The sequence below is a fragment of the Eucalyptus grandis genome, chromosome 5 (genome assembly GCF_016545825.1).
Source record: "Eucalyptus grandis isolate ANBG69807.140 chromosome 5, ASM1654582v1, whole genome shotgun sequence".
NCBI lineage: Eukaryota > Viridiplantae > Streptophyta > Magnoliopsida > Myrtales > Myrtaceae > Eucalyptus > Eucalyptus grandis.
In genome coordinates, this window is record NC_052616.1 from 6,264,152 (window position 1) to 6,280,456 (window position 16,305).

At 37.8% G+C, this 16,305-nt stretch overlaps 1 protein-coding gene across 9 annotated transcripts; it reads left to right on the forward strand.

Moving 5' to 3' along the window:
• The first annotated feature begins 9,622 nt into the window (after positions 1-9,622).
• On the forward strand, positions 9,623-14,355 carry LOC104443715 (probable trehalose-phosphate phosphatase F). Of its 9 annotated transcripts, none has more exons than XM_010057224.3 (14): positions 9,623-9,880; positions 11,582-11,687; positions 11,775-11,861; positions 12,038-12,241; positions 12,348-12,488; positions 12,581-12,652; positions 12,784-12,909; positions 13,014-13,070; positions 13,168-13,269; positions 13,351-13,428; positions 13,528-13,597; positions 13,685-13,755; positions 13,849-13,941; positions 14,046-14,355. In XM_010057224.3, exons 2-14 carry the CDS (start codon positions 11,664-11,666, stop codon positions 14,097-14,099), a joined length of 1,179 nt encoding a protein of 392 aa, XP_010055526.2. In that variant the 5' UTR covers positions 9,623-9,880; positions 11,582-11,663; the 3' UTR covers positions 14,100-14,355. The 9 variants fall into 9 exon arrangements, with proteins under 9 accessions (XP_010055526.2, XP_039168218.1, XP_039168219.1 ...); XM_039312284.1 differs by having other exon boundaries at positions 9,623-9,876; positions 11,580-11,687; XM_039312285.1 differs by lacking the exon at positions 9,623-9,880 and adding an exon at positions 10,715-10,795.
• The last annotated feature ends 1,950 nt before the right edge of the window (positions 14,356-16,305 follow it).

The following is a 16,305-nucleotide window of genomic DNA, read 5'->3' on the forward strand; positions in this document are numbered from 1 at the left end:
AAGAGGCAAATTGCAAAGGAGGAAGATTGAGCAACTAAATCGAGAGAACAAAGAATTGTAGCGACGCACACTAGATGTGGAATTGTTAACCTCCCGTCATTGGTGGAGGATGAAGATGATGGTGAATTGTGGTGTCTCATCTTCCTTCACCACCGACCATGAGAGGGAGAGTGAGAGAGTCGAGTCGAGTGAGGCTGTTCAGGTATTTTAAACTCTGATTTGGATATTATTGATCTATATTCACATTATATCTAGACATTACCAAACACTATATAGGATATTTTGAAATCCTATCCTATCCAACCTTCTCTTAACCAGTAAAAATGCCAGACGACCAAACACATTCTTAGATTTTCCCCACCTCTGTCCCCAGTTCACGCCAACTTGATGCCTTAAAAAGAGCAAAACATACATATTATACACATAGAGCAGACATGCAGTGACAAATCGAGCATCGTGAATCACAAGTCCCCTGACCTATCCTCCTCTCTTTCCAAGTCTATATGGCTACATGCCAGATATCTTTGTTGACTGAAACGAGGAAACTGCTGCTTTTGTGTCATTGTTATCTAATATCCCAATTGCTGTCTGTCTCAATTGATATTTTTAGCAATGCATAATGCCAATGAGAAGACTGATGACCACGTTTCGTACCAGTGATGATTCCCCAACTATGTTCCTCCAATAATGCACCAATGTGGTGGTTGACGGAATCATGACTTTTATTAAGCTCAACGCTACGCGAGCTTCTAGACAAAAGGAGAAACCATGGGTTCTCTCCATGGCTGAAAGTCTATAATGAAAACCCCTTGCCAGCTTCCTTGTCCAGCAAACATCCAAGCCCAGAAGGACAAGGAGGCCGACAGGAAACTGCTCGCATAATTGAATCGAGTTTGTCGTACCCAAGCTTGCTAACTTGTCATATGTCATATGCTCCCGAATGAGAATGCATGCATAGTCCCTATTGAGTGAAAATTGATGAGATTCATGTCTGCGTAGGCCAAATGGGACTCACTTACCGTAGTGTTTGTGGCAAGTTGTACAATTTTGTACATACATGTAGCCTTGGACGTTTGGGGAATGAAAGACAACCAACATTAATTGATTTTGGTTATTCCCATGAGGGACGACAAACATTAATTGGCTTCACTATTCACTTTGGATGTATATATATGTAGCACTGGCTGATAAAATGTCCACACAAGCTTAAAACTCTGTTTTCGCGAGAATTATTGAAGGATTTTCATATTGTTTCGCTGATTGTTGTCCGGGAGGGGTATTAACCTAATATTTTTTTCCCAGTTATCTGTGTTCTTTTCTTGACCAACAGAGGGTCAAGTGGGAGGTACAAGAAAAATTCGAAATACTTAAACAACAAAATGAGCATTTTGACTGCGTGCATGATTTCGCTACTGTCACTTTGATTTCGACACTTACTGTTGCTCCCCAATGTCAAACAATTTGGTCAGTTTGACGAATAACAAAGCGTTCACGGTAGTGAGATTGACAATAGCTATTGTGCCAAGAAACTTGGAGACGTTGCGTGCTTTCTTAAGTATCGTATGAAAGAGATTTAAAGGCAGTAATCTAAGAAACCCTAGTTCTACCTCTGCATGGGTAAATACTAGAATAATTTTAAGTTAACTTGTTGCAGAAAACGAAGTTATTCCCTTTGATGTCACTGATGATGCGCTGCAAGAATCGATGGTCTTCTTCAGAGATTGGAACTTAAAACCCTAGTTTGTCGCTTGTACTATCTTTTGCATGCACGCATCGAGATCGGAAGATTGGCCAGCGAAGCAAACATGTACGTTTTGAGAGTTTAATATGACCCCATGTTAGTCCCAAAAATATGATTTTGTCTGAACGAAAGATGTTTGATTCTTCTTAGTAAGAAATTACATCAAGATTCATAAATAGTATCGAATGATGACTAATTTAATTGCATCTCCTAACCATTTTCCAATCACATGTTAATAAGAAACTTCACTCCTTATCCTGGACAGAGATCTGGAGAGATTTTCATCTGAGCAAAACGCAGATCGAGGATCAATAGTGCCGGATTTCATAAATTATAATGTTAGGTTATATCTATTTTTGTTTTTTTCTTTCCGGTTTTGCATTTAGTTATATAATATTCATTTGAACTACCAAATTACAGTTTTAGGAATACAAGTATGCGTCTACCAAATGGTGAAATTCGACGAACGATATCATTGACCGGAGCGTCATTATCATTTGAAATTCTAAAGTGGCGAAAGTCATAGATTTATTGTTGAAGCAAGGTAGAAATGTTTGACCGCGGGGGTAGAGGACGGCGTATAATTCGCTTTTATTATGGACAACGACACGGTGGAGGCGGGTGGGCTCGAGTATCAATTTGCAAACTTAGGCTCGCACAAAGAGAAATCTCTCAACATTAGTTCCGATTCAAAAAGAGAAACTTAATTACGTGTAAGCATAAAGCACATAATTATGTGCCTAAAACCCTAACTCTAGAAGATTAGTACTCACAATAATGTGACAGGCAAAAAGAAATAACCAGAAAATATGATACCTCGAGAAACCTATAGAAGGATGGTGCTACATAACGGTTGCGATTATCTAGAATTTCTCCGGTGGAATTTTGACCACAAGTTTCAATTTGTAGGAGATGGGCAATGGAAAGTGATATCTCTCTAGTTTATTCAAAGCAACAAATCAACGGACTGGATCGCGAAGGCTTGCCGCGATGATTCCCTTGCAACGCACTGGCTATCTCATCCTCCTCACTGTCTTACGTCTCTTTTATGTTTGGACTTGGGTAAATGTCCTCGTTTTGTTCCTATGAAGTAATAATGAAAGAAATCTCAAAAAAAAAAAAAAAAAAAAAAAGATGGTAAAAAGAATCGGGCAATAATTAATTCACAAGAAATTGAAGTGCTGGTTATTTTAAGATTTTAAAGTCTATTAAATACACAATTGTGAAACGCTTTCTTTGGATTTAGAAATGAAAATAGATGTGATCCCCCAGCGTTGAAGCAAGAAAGATGCATCAATAAATCTCTTGATTTTGATTGGGAGAAAGTGATGTCTTTGACATCGTTTCAGTTGTTCATTGTTAAAGTATTATTTTTAGAAATACAATACTTGATCCTTTTCTTTCCTCAAATCTTTTTATATGGATACAGTTGATATTTAATGTAAAGTGTATTGATGAAGATGATGCCAACGGCGAAAATGAGATCTATGATATACCACCGTAGAAGGGATCATAACACAATGGTGAAAAAGATGTTAGTCAAGTCAAAGCAATTATGCAGCAATGAAGAGATAAATTGAGATAGGACCTGAGCAGGTCTTTAAACTGCTCCTATTCTCGGAGTTAACCCCAACAGTAAAATGGGGTAATGATAACTGCAGGGGTCCGGATTACCCTTAATTCGGATCCACCGGTCTTGATTCCCGTGAAGCCCTTCTCCTAGTATACTAGGCTGGGTTTAGGAAAATGATAGGCAGCTGGTCTGGTCCGGATCTATGATATGCCATTGTAGAAGGGATCATAACACCAAAAGAAATGGTGAAAAAGAGGTTAGTCAAGTCAGAGCAATTATGCAACAATGAAGAGATAAATTGAGATAAACTGTGAAATCCTAACAAAAAAAAAGGTCTTTTTGCCATTTGTGGGCATGCCTGATTTGTGAAATGAAATTGATCTTCTTTTTTTTACCCTTTTCAAGAGTTATGATGTGGTGGCCTGTGCTCCCGTATCCTTGGTTTTTGTTTATGTAATGAGGAAAGCAGTATTGAAAATTTACTAGGTGTTATTATTAAGATAATTAAATTATCAAAAAATTTGCATAAATAATAATTCTGAACAAAGAGCAATCTACAGCCTCAATTCATGTGAATTTAATCACACAAAATTTCACAGCATGTGAATTTCTACGAGGGTATTTGATCTGGCGATATACACAAACCTAATACATATAAATCTAGATAATTTAAGGATCATTACGAATAAGGTGAATCTCAACCATTGATCATGTAGAGATTTCTCTTCGATCTCGCGTCACTAAACAACATTGAGGTTGCTAGATTCGATCAACGGTGGATTGAATGGCATGTTGCCTAGTCAGGGAGGGAGGGACGGTGGTTAGGAGGTGGGCTCAAGTTTCATTTGTCATAAACACTGAAGACAACATGTTACCTCGTGGATCCCAAGTGGCTTCACCAACCTTTCTGTTTTTTAAAAGGTCAATTTCTGTGGTAGTTTCATTTCGTGGATGTTTAGATCAGCTTATTCGAATCTCGACTAATTCACCTCTCCAGGATTGAAAGGTCAACATTTGACGGCGCCTTGATCATTCTACTTTTTCAAACCGGTAATAACTCGAAAATCCACATCATATGAGGATTATATTAAGATAGGCAATTCACCTTCCATTATACCCGGATCAAGGGATGACGGGCAATCCACGAGTTCTATGAGAAATGGAGAAATCTCGTGATTATTGTCCGATCCAAGATTTAAACTTTCCGGTGTCTTTTTAAGAGGGAATTCGCTTATGAGAGTGGAATTTCGACCCAAGAGAATACAATTTGTGCGCAATGCAGGTGCGTGTCTATAAGCACGTAATTTTAAAACCTCGAAGGAGCTTTAAGCTTGTCCATTTTTAGCACGCGTTGACCTTGCGAGGTGGAGTAGGGAGAATGCGTTATATAGGCTTGAAGGGAAAGAACGACATAAACACACGCATGGATGTAATCTTTTATTAAAATTTGTCTTTTACATATTTGCTGACTTTAAGAAAGGCTGCCAAGATCTCTTAGAGTAGACATGCTGAACACGTAAAAACACATTCCGTATGGGACTCATGTAGAAGTATTCAAATAGCATGTCAATTAGTGTATTTATATACAAGATTATATCTTCTCACATTCACATAAATGGATATACATATTCTTATCACAAAATAACAAAATTTAATTACCGTGCGTGATATATTTATAAAAAAGTCCCAATCAGAAGAAGCATATATGCATATGTAAATTTTACTTAATTGTAGTACGTTTAAGGTCCATTTGTTTGAAGGAAAACCGTTTTTTGAGATTTTTTTTAAATTTTTTTTACAGTATTTGGATAACAAAAAACTCACCAATTTACATAAAACATTTTCCGGCGGCTAAAAATAATAAGTTTAGATTAAAGGAACACGACTTCTCCTTCTGGTAAGATGGAAAGCGTTTTCCTTCAATTATTAAACAAGCAAAAACTAACTGTTTTTCCTTAAAATGATTTTCATGGAAAATATTTTATTTTTATCATGAAATTGTTAGTGAAATAAACACACCCAGGTGTAAACTCACGATAACAATAAAACTCTTTTTAAGCATAGTAAACTCGAACAATCATCACGTACTCTTAATGAAGATCCGGTAAATACCCGTTCACATCTCGTACCATTTAATTTCCTGTTTCCTTGTATTACTAAGAGAGGAGAGGACCTCACACCTTAAAAGAAAAGAAAAGAAAAACATGAACAGACGAAAAGATGAAAACCAAGATGAGTTCACATGATGATGAGGGTTTGGCATGCAACGCAAGAAGTCTTTTATTTTTTATTTTTGGTCGGTTGCAACGCAAGAAGTCAGTTGCGAAGAAGTTGGGTGAGCAGCTGAAGCAACCTCGGATGGCATCGTAGCAAAACTGTCACGGATCAGAGCGGTTGCCTGCAAAGCCGGAGAGTTTCAAGCAAAGTGGGACAGACAAGGGTTGCAACTTCTCCTGAAGAACATGCAAGACGCTAGCGGCATTGGACTCCAGTACAGTTCAATTTATCTTGAACTTAGATTCGTAGATTTTACACTGTGTTCGAATACCATGTGCGAGCTTCGTGCTCGAGTGAGGGATCACAGAACGATCTCGATCGCTCGCCAATTGTCTGAAGTCCAGATATCCTCGATACGATCACTGCTCGTTATCAACCGTTTCAAACGCTATGATTAAATCGGGGAATTGGCCGGCATTTTCAGATGCTTCTTTTTGGCCAATTTCGTCAGGTAGTTTGAAGAAGTTTGTTTTTTTGTTTTTTTTTTCTCTCTGTATTAGCCAGCATGCGCTAGATGTATAAACAAAGTCCAATGTTCTTATTGTTGAAAATTCAAATATCATTTGTCTAAAGAATGGCAAATTCTCTAATAGTTTTTACTGTTTTGATCAGAAGGGAGTGCACATAGGTCAATAAGCGGTGGAATGGAAACTTTAGGTTAGAAATGGTAAGATTATAAACACATAAATTAAGGAGCATGATCCGGGAAAGAAATCATAACTTTATGAAATTCTGATCAAGAGGGAAGATAATCTTTTTAGTATCCAAATTCATCTTACTTACAAATTTTCTTTTAATAAACAACAATCTGCTTAATTCTACATTTATAAGAATGTATCAAGTACAATGTAAAATCAGGAAAATAAAATAAAAATCATTAAAAAAAACCTGAGTCTTATCACTTTTCATTATTTAAATCTACTTGGGTTGGTGAAAAGGAAGTAAAAGTTTGAAATTGAGAGAAAAAATCATTGCCTATTGCCCAAGAAACCAATTTACTATTCACACCCCCTTTTATCTTAATATATATAGTATTAAGATGTTATTGTTATTGAAATATTATATCATATGTCTTAACAAAAAGTCATATATACTTTTTATATCTATTTGTCTTAAAATTTAGGTTATACATTCTAACATTGCATTGCAATTGGTTTTTAACAATTGTCTTGATACCATATGCTTGTTTCCTCTATTTATTGCAAATGGTACTGAGCTAGTGTACTACAATATAGCAAATATGGCCATAAGTATACTTAGCGCCATTTATTTCGTAAACAATAAATAATTTGAAAAATATTTTCTTAAAAAAGATAATTTGTATTACTTATAAAAATAAATAAATAACCATCGATTTAAATATAAATTATCGTCGGTAATAAAAAAATTCATTAATTAATTATTTCAAATTATACAAAGGATCACTCTTTCGAAAATATTTTTGAAATAATTCATTTTTAAATTTAACATCGATAGATATTGGATTCTTGCTTACTTTATAAACCTTCTGAAATATATGATGATTGCTTCCAAATGTCTCTGCATGCACCACCCCCCGAAAAACGAATACCACCATCCGGATCTGGCATTTGCACTTTTCGTGTGATCCCCATCTAACAAGTCCCCATCAAGGAAAATAGAAATCGTAGCTTGGAGCCAATTCAATGGAACCTAACATTTGCAATGTGTACAGGAGGAATTGGGCATGGGGGGCGCTGTCACCCGACTGTGTTTTGGTTGGCCAGAAATGCCGACCTTTACCTAACTGTAATGTATTATTTTATATTATTATGAAGTGAACTTTTGAGAATCGCTAATGAGAAGGACGCAAAATGGAACTCTTTTAAGGAAAAGAAACAAACCACATTTTTTCAGTTTGGTGAGAATCCATTGCCTTAAGGCAATGCACCGACAAAATAAAAACAAAAATAAAAAAATAACTTAAGGCAATGCATTAGAAGAAAAGAAGGGTAGTGCTCAATAGTGCCACCGGGTACTGGAGAGTCGTGTGATCCCTGAAATGTGATTTTCGGCTATTCTTTGGTAAAAAAAAAGAAAAAAGGCAGATTTTATGTGTACCCTATTGTCCAAAAAATAGAATTTTTGTGTTTCTAACAATTGCTACGAAATGGAGAGATGTGTTTACTTGATCGATTCCGAAGGATCTTGATGCAACGATGCATTATTAGGGCGGGCCATATCGGGTGTCAAATAGGCATGACTTTGCTTTGGTACTAAGAAAAATGTGTGAAAATCGAGGAACCTTATTTATTTTATTAGATAAAAAGGCTCAAGGCTGAGGTATCATGCCACCACGCTTTTATCTCGTGAGGGTCTTCATTTATAATCTAGTTGGTCACTTAATCGTGCTTTTTACTTTATTTGTTGTATGAAGGCATGAGATGGTTGACTTTTGTTTAAAGTGTTATTATACGCGGTCTGATACGAGAATTTTGTAGTTCTAGTGTGCATGGACTTGCGCACCGATAGATTGCTCAAATTTTTTTTTTTTTTTGGGGCTTTAGTAACGGAGCATTTTTCGGCCTATTATAAGAATAATAACTTGTTGTAAGTCATAAATTCTTGAAAGAGTAGATCCCACAATAATTATAATTTTTTGTTGTTTTTATTTTTATGATTCAGAACAGATTGTTATTATCATAATAGTTTTTTTTTATTGGATTTTTTGATAGACTATTTAAATGAATATCTTTAGAGACCTTATAAACAATAGTTGAAAGTGATAAGAACTTTGACCGCGTTTATTAATGTAATTGAAACAAAGTTAAAAATTACAATACACGTCAGAAGAAACCCCGTCAAGCATTGGAGCTCATGTTTCGACCATCTTTGTCGGTAAATTAATCATGGTTCATGATTTTCCCTCGTGGCATCATTGCATATGTCAATAAAGTCCTAAAATGTCGACACGAATGAATTGCATAGGTGTTTAGAAGATGAAATGGTGACATCGCGCCGACATCACATCTAGGAGCTTATGCATGGCCTTGAGACTAGCTACAACAAGTTGACGCCGTTAACAAAAATAAAAGTTTTGATCATGAGTATCATTAGAAATGAAAACTTAAATTAATGGTTCCAGATTATACACTTATCATTAAACATCCATATGGCAAGATCACATGAACACATAGAATAAAAAAAAAAAAAACACAGAGATTTGTTAATCGACCTATCGGAATAGGTTCCTCAATTTCTGGAACTTGAAATATATCCATCGAATCCTTCACTTATCCATTTCTCGAGTTATCGGTCCTACCCCGGAACCACTCATTCCTAGACACCATCTTCTCATTGACGTGTGTATCAACAAGAGATAGTCCATCTCCACAAGAATCAGGGCTAAAACTGGATTCAACGCTTCCCGAGAGCTCGCACCTCAGCTGAGGTTTGAATTACGTTGGCCGACACCTTTTTCCCCAAAAGTGCAAGCAGCGCTGCGGTTTTACCTGTTTGACTTTGTTGCCCTGTCGCGCCTGAACGTGGTCAGCTGTTATCGCAAGCAGTCGATTACGTAAAGGCTTAAGTCCCGTTTGATTTTTGTAATGCGATTTTGTCACGGGTGATGACATTAGCGGTTCAGCACGCTCTGCATCTTTTTGCCCGAAGGGGGAGGAGGAGAGCGTGTCGAGGATCGATCAGGGGGCTGTGCAGGCCCCTGTTTTGATACGTGGATCAAAGGGGAAATGATGCTAAAAATAATGACTCAAATCGAGATGTGAACACCCCCTTTTTTCTAGTCCATGCGATCTCATTTAAGGCAATTTATTTGGCTCAACGTAGGTGAAATCACGCATATGTTTTTTTTTTTATGGGAATGATAGTTCCTGTGCTATGATGGGAAGGAAAATTCAATGATAAAAAAAAAAATGGAAGGAAAAAAAAGGAAAAAAGAAAAGGCAAAAGGAGTTGTCTTCGAAATCCCACACTATTCAGACCCAAAAAAAAAAAAAAAAAAAAAAAAATCCCGCTCTATAAAATGCCCAGACCACCTCGTCTTCCTCGTCTCTGCTGCTCTGCCCCTGCGTTTCTCCTCTCTCTCTCTCTCTCTTGCTGTCTGTATAAAGGTGCAAAGGTTCGACCTTTTCGGCATTTGGTGACAGAGACAGTCTTCCTCCAACTTCCTCCTTCTTCTCCTTCTTGTTCGAAGCTCCTCCTTCGTCCGACAACCCAATTCAAGCAAATTCGTCTTCGTTCGCCACGACCGACCTGCTCTCTCCTGGAAAAACTGCATTTTCCCGAGGTCCCTCGAGGGAAAAAAAAAAAAGGTAAGAGCTGCTGTGTTTTTTGACCGCGGGTGATTGGTTGCATCATGCACGTCTCCGCACGACCCGTATCGACAGGGAGAGATTCTTTCTCTAAAGCTCGCGTTTCGGTGCGGGAAACAGAGGTTGCGGCTGGGATTTCGTGTCTTAACGTTCTTAATACGGAAAAAATCGAATCTTTAAGCATCAATCACCGTTTACGGTGACGGTACATGCATGGAAGTCTTTCTATTTCGACTCGCCGTGAGTTTCCGCGACAGTTTCTTCGGCTTTCGATCTCAAGTTTTGTTTTTTTTTTTTTTTTTTGGTTTTGCCTGCCTCCTCGGTTCATCTAGGACCATATGATATCGGGCCCATATTTTTTAACGCCATATAGTTTTCGACGACGTGATTTCCTCGATTATTTTAGAGGACTGAACAGCTTCCCTGCTTGGTTCAGCCTTGAAAGAACTGTGTACTTGCTGAAGATGGTGACTTTGAGGACCCCATTTGTTTATTTTTGTTCATGTATCATGGGTTGATAATAAAGTTAATTGCTTGTCGGTTGCTGCACTCCTGGTGGTCGATGCTGATGTTTGGGAACGTGTATCAATCACTTTCTTTGCAATGCAAAACCGCGAAACGTGTCTTAATCACTTTCTTTCGATGTGAACTGTTAAAATAGAAGTTTTGATGATGTGCTTCTAGCTTACCATATTTTTTTTTGGTTTCTTGATTGGCCTAGAACCTTCTGTCTGTAATTTACAATCTCGAATTGTTTCATCCTATATAAGTTCGAACCAAAAGTGGCAAGATTACATGTCTCGTGTGTGAACTATGAAGGTTGAGGTTGTGTTCATTTTCTTGTTCATTTTCCCCCATTTTTGTGCCTGGTGGCATCTCATGGTCGTTTTTCGTAGTTGCAGTGTCCTTTTCACGGTATGAAATAAACCACGACGATTTCCTGATGGGTCATACTATTATGCATCTGTGAAAGTGATCTATGAGATCTATTCATAGGTATTACATGCCTCATTTAAATTTCGATCTAGGCCCCCACAGCTCTAGGTAGTAGTACTACATGATGCTTGCATAGGAGACGATGTGAAAATGATTCCTTTGTTTTTTTTTTTTTTTTTGCGGGATTTCGTTTTTCTATGCATGATATGTAAGAAGTTTGGCGTATGTTCCATGTGCATCATCTCAGTAGGAATGGTGATTGCTCCATAATTGTCCCTTCCAGTCTTCTCAATAACAACTGCGACAAACTGAGTCCTTGAGATGACACAAAAGAAAAGTCCTTTAAGAATTAAAAAATCTTAAATCATCTTGCTGATGATTACATGAACCGTTGATCACTCTCTAGAGAGCACGAAGTCGGTATAAAGTAAATTTGGGATGGAATCTTGGAGATTCTGTCTCTGGGTGTTTTTCATTTAATGCCACATGGTGCAAACATTGCGTGCCATGTATTCTGTTTCTGCACTTTTGTCTTTTCAATTTGTCATATGAAAGTGTCGTGTAAAATTTTGGACTGATTGTTACATATAAAATATAGATATCCAGCACCAAGGTCATCTGTGTGTGCATATTCACAGTCGCCTTTTTCCATGTCTACATTTGCAAGGTGGGTTCTTTACCGCCTGCTGCTGAACAAATTTTTAGGAGTAAAATATTTCAACAGGCTCAAACTTCAGATGCTAAATTAGTGATTTGCATTTGCAGTGACCTTCAGGGAGGTATTGAGCGCACGAAATCTGGAAGATAGTCAGCTCTCTCAAACATTCCAATGAATTATCTGCTATAAATGCAACGCTTTGGAAATGATAAGGTATTTTCTGGCATAAAGGTGATCTGTCTCGTTTCATGTTAATTATAGTACTCTAGCTGAATGTTTTTGTTTTGTATTCAAGACCAGATCTCAAGAACTCAGCACTCAATGGACTGCACTCCCAATAGCAGTGATAAGAAAACTCTGAAGAGGTGGTTTTTCATTGACAAGAGGGTAGGATATAGCATATTCAGTTATAGCTTATAAGTCACTCTTAAAGCACAATTTCCAGAAACTGGCAGCACAATTGATACGATCTGTTTTCCTATAGTGCTTTTATTCTTGATTCAATGGAACTCAAGTCTACTCATTCATCTCCTGTTCTTGCTGATCCTGCACCCATTAACAAGACAAGACTAGGCATTCATTCCAACTTGTCCTCTAGCAAATGCATACCGATACTGAGGAGAAAGCCGGGAAAGCTTGATGAGGCTCTCTCTAATGGCTGGCTAGATGCAATGAGGGCCTCGTCTCCTCCTCGTAAAAGGTTTATAAAAGATTATCGTGTTGAAGTTGCTTTAGATGATGCCGAGATTGCCTATTGCTCTTGGAAGGTATTCCATTTTTATAGTTTCTAGATTTTAATGATGTGATAAGTACTATGCTATGCCATTTGCTCTAATTCATGTTGTTTAATTGCAATTTCTCTGGATTGCACAGATTAAGCATCCATCAGCACTCAATTCATTTGAGCAGATCACGAAGCAGGCTAAGAAGAAAAAGATAGCCATATTTTTGGATTATGATGGGACTCTTTCGCCAATTGTAGACAACCCTGATGATGCACTGATGTCTAATGAAGTAAGAATAGCATTTTGTAAGCATAGAAGCCCTCCGTTTCTCGGTATTCCATAATTATTTATTTTATGACATCGGTGAATATATATTTTCAGATGCGTTTGGCCGTGAAAAACGTTGCAGAGTTCTTCCCAACTACCATTATTAGCGGGAGGAGTCGCAACAAGGTATCGGGAGGACTCCACTTTAGAGGGTGTTTGGGACATTTCGAGCCTTTAATCCACTTTTCAACTTTCACTTTTTAATTGATACTCTGAAGATGTCATGCCTGAATTACATCAATTTAATATCGTTTTAGGTACATGAGTTGGTAGGACTGACTGAACTTTATTATGCTGGAAGCCATGGGATGGATATTATGGGTCCTGTGGGTGTTGCCACATCCATCGATCATCATGGCTGTGTCAAATTAGCTGACAGCCAGGTATTTGAAGATCCACTCGAGAATGTTTAAATTGATTCTCCCAGGGAAATAAGTTTCATGTTGATGGTTTAATTTTTCTGTGATGTCTGTCCTTATTATTATAGGCTGAGGAATTAAAGCGGTTTCAGCCTGCTGGAGAATTCTTACCAATGATTGATGAGGTGCGCGACTGCTCTGCAACCAATTTCTTTTTTATTTTATGGTATCTATATATGGTAAATGGCAATTAGAAGATTGATTTTTGACTTGGGCATGCAGGTTTTTAGAACCCTTGTTGAGAAGACAAAGGGAATCAAAGGCACAATAGTTGAGAACAACAAGTTCTGTGCCTCAGTACATTACCGAAATGTAGATGAAAAGGTTAACTAAGGGCTGCAGTGATGTTCAATCAGGTCAACTTCCAAGTCTGTCTCATTTTAATTGATTGCTCTATGATTTCAGAATTGGCGCACTATTGCTCGATTAGTCCACAATCTATTAAAAAACTACCCGCATTTGCAAATAACTCATGGACGGAAGGTATAATTCTTGGCTCGATTCTGGCTTTATGCATCGTGATTTCCTTTTATTAAGTGGGTCTCAGTAATTTGTTACACATACTTCCTTTTGGTTATCCAGGTTTTAGAAATCCGTCCTGTGGTGGACTGGAATAAGGGGAAAGCGGTGGAGTTTCTGCTTGATTCTCTCGGTATCTTTTCTTTTGGCCTTTGACTCTCTCTTTTCCAGAACATAAGTGGACACGCTATTCTACAACTTTGCTTTCATGTCGACACAGGTTTCGCTAATCAAGCTGACGTGCTCCCGATCTATATTGGAGATGACAGAACTGATGAAGATGCATTTAAGGTACTACGCACATACAATTTCTATTGTTCTGTTTCTTTTTCTACCTTGAAGCAAGCATGCAAATGAGTTGGCCATTTTGATGATCTGTATCAGATGCTGGGTGAAAAGAAATGTGGCATTGGGATTTTGGTATCTTCAGTGCCCAAAGAAACAAAGGCATTTTACTCTCTCAGGGACCCATCGGAGGTGCACATCCTTGTTCATCTTTTTCACTTTTCGTCTCAAAACTTTCAGTTGTGTTTTCAGAAGCATATGCTAATATACGACGGATGTGTCGGAATTGCATGTAGGTGATGGAGTTTCTGAAGTCTCTTGTCGCGTGGAAGAAGATGGAAGACGCATGAAGGATGTGAAATTGCAGTGCATACTAGTGTCATAAGGCTAGGGATTCAATGGGATACTATGCTTCTAATAGATCACGGTCAGGCGGGCGGTCGAAATCTGAGCGAATTTTTTTTCGCTTTTGCATCTTGGCCATCGGTCTGTTTAGTTTCTAGTGTTTATATGTGTTGTTCAGCAAGCTGATGAAGTTCTGTAATTATGTTGTACTCTTCTCTGCTAAGTGATTATGAATAGACAATATACTAAGTTATGACAGCAGTTCAAAGAACTTCAGGGGACGGTTGTGGACCATTAGCATTTCAGTTGATGTGATCTTGTAAATACCCTGGGAATCATTATATCTGCCTAACAAGGAAGTATTCGACTCGCATTGCTCGTGTAACCTTTATCTTCGCTTGTCCTCGGATTATTTCAAGGTTTTTTCTTTTTCGGGTGTAAGCGAGGGTCGTTTCTTCTCATCTGAATATCATTAAGTTTATATCCATCCACCGGTTTATCCTTGAGTTATGCTCATGTTGTCATCAAAAGAGGAGAAGAAATTCAACCTTATGAGTCTCTCTTGCTTTCCTCGAAACAGTATTGGTGACGTTCATTGTCGGGGCGACGCCTTATGAATTCATTTCCTTCGCCGACCGTGTTGTTTGGCAATGCCAGCCGAGTTTCAGGACAACGAAGGCGAAAAACGTTAGGGATCATTAATGATCTGCGAGAAGTCCTAGCCTAATGAAATTTTTCCTAGTTTCCACTTCGTTTCCTATCCCTACATAAGAAATACCGGGGGTGTCATCTGTTACATATCAACTTGGCATCATATGTGCTGAACCTTTCTTCTCTTTATTTATAAAAGGTTTGTGATGACTAGTTACGGATTATGAAATTCCTATTTTGTCATTTAGAAAATAATGATCATCATTACAAGTGACGCTATCTTGATTTTTGCATATCGCAATAATTGATAGGTGACAAGTGTTGGATAGCTCCGTCGAGTTAGAATATGAGCGATGCTATAAAAAAGATCTCTTTATATATATATTTGAAAGTCCTTCACCATTTATTTTACCATATTTTTTTTTTGGAGCAAATAATTCCGAGTTCCCCATTTGCCCCAAAAATAAACGGAAATCCCATTTTATTACGAGGCCGGCCCTAATATTGTTGTCTTGGTCCAACTCCACCAAATTGATGAGCCTTCTAAAAAGAAGTCTAATAAAAAAAATACCAAAGTTCATGAGCAATTATTAAAACTACTTTGTGCGGATGACATTCAGCTACCCATCGTCCTTGGAAAAACGGTACATGAATGTCTTCTATCAAGTGATTCAGCCCGTTCTCTTTCTTTATTTGGTAAATCTCGATTACTTCTTTTGAAATTTCACACCCTTCCGACTTGCTCTAACTAGTACGTCATTCAGGTGCAATTTTATAAGATGTCTACAGTGACTATCAATTACAAGGAGCGTAACTAAACGCCATAGAGATCAGGACCTAGGATTGGAAATTCGCATTGTGATACCCTTAAGTCATGAACATTAAGTAATCCATTATTTACTAGTAATGATCATCACTATTTTATATCGACATCTAGTCATGTTGTAAGCTCGGATGTGGCACTCAAAAATAGAGAAAATTCCAAATAAGAACTGAAGTGTCATCGTTTTTTTTCAAATAATGGTTCGAAGTGCACTTTGAATCAAATAAAAGTATGAAGTGGTAAAATCGTTTTAAATAAGGGTCAACTAAAGGTTTTTGGCTGGCCAATGACTATTCCAATCATCGAAGAAATGGTTTTTTAGTTAAAAATTATAACCATATATTTTTTTTTCTTTTTTTTTTGTTTCTTTTTTTCTTTTTTCCTCTTCCCTCTCCCGGCTATCGCCATGGATGGCCGATGGAGGTCACCTTGCCTAGGCTAGGCGGGGCGAGGGTCACCCAAGCCAAATCCGGCAAGGGTAACCCTCGCCCAACACTGACGAGGAGTGCCCTCACCCAACTCCAACGGGGGATACCCTTGCATGGGTCCGACGACCTCCGTCATGGCTAATGGAGGAAAGGGGGAAAAAAGAAAGAAAAAAAAAAGGAAAGGTTTAGCACTTTTTAAAAATTGATATGACCACTTCGATTCTCATTTGAAATAAATTCTACTTCAAACTTTTATTTGAAATATTTAGCTATTTCAAGTCCTTATTTAAAATAAGTTCACTTCGGACT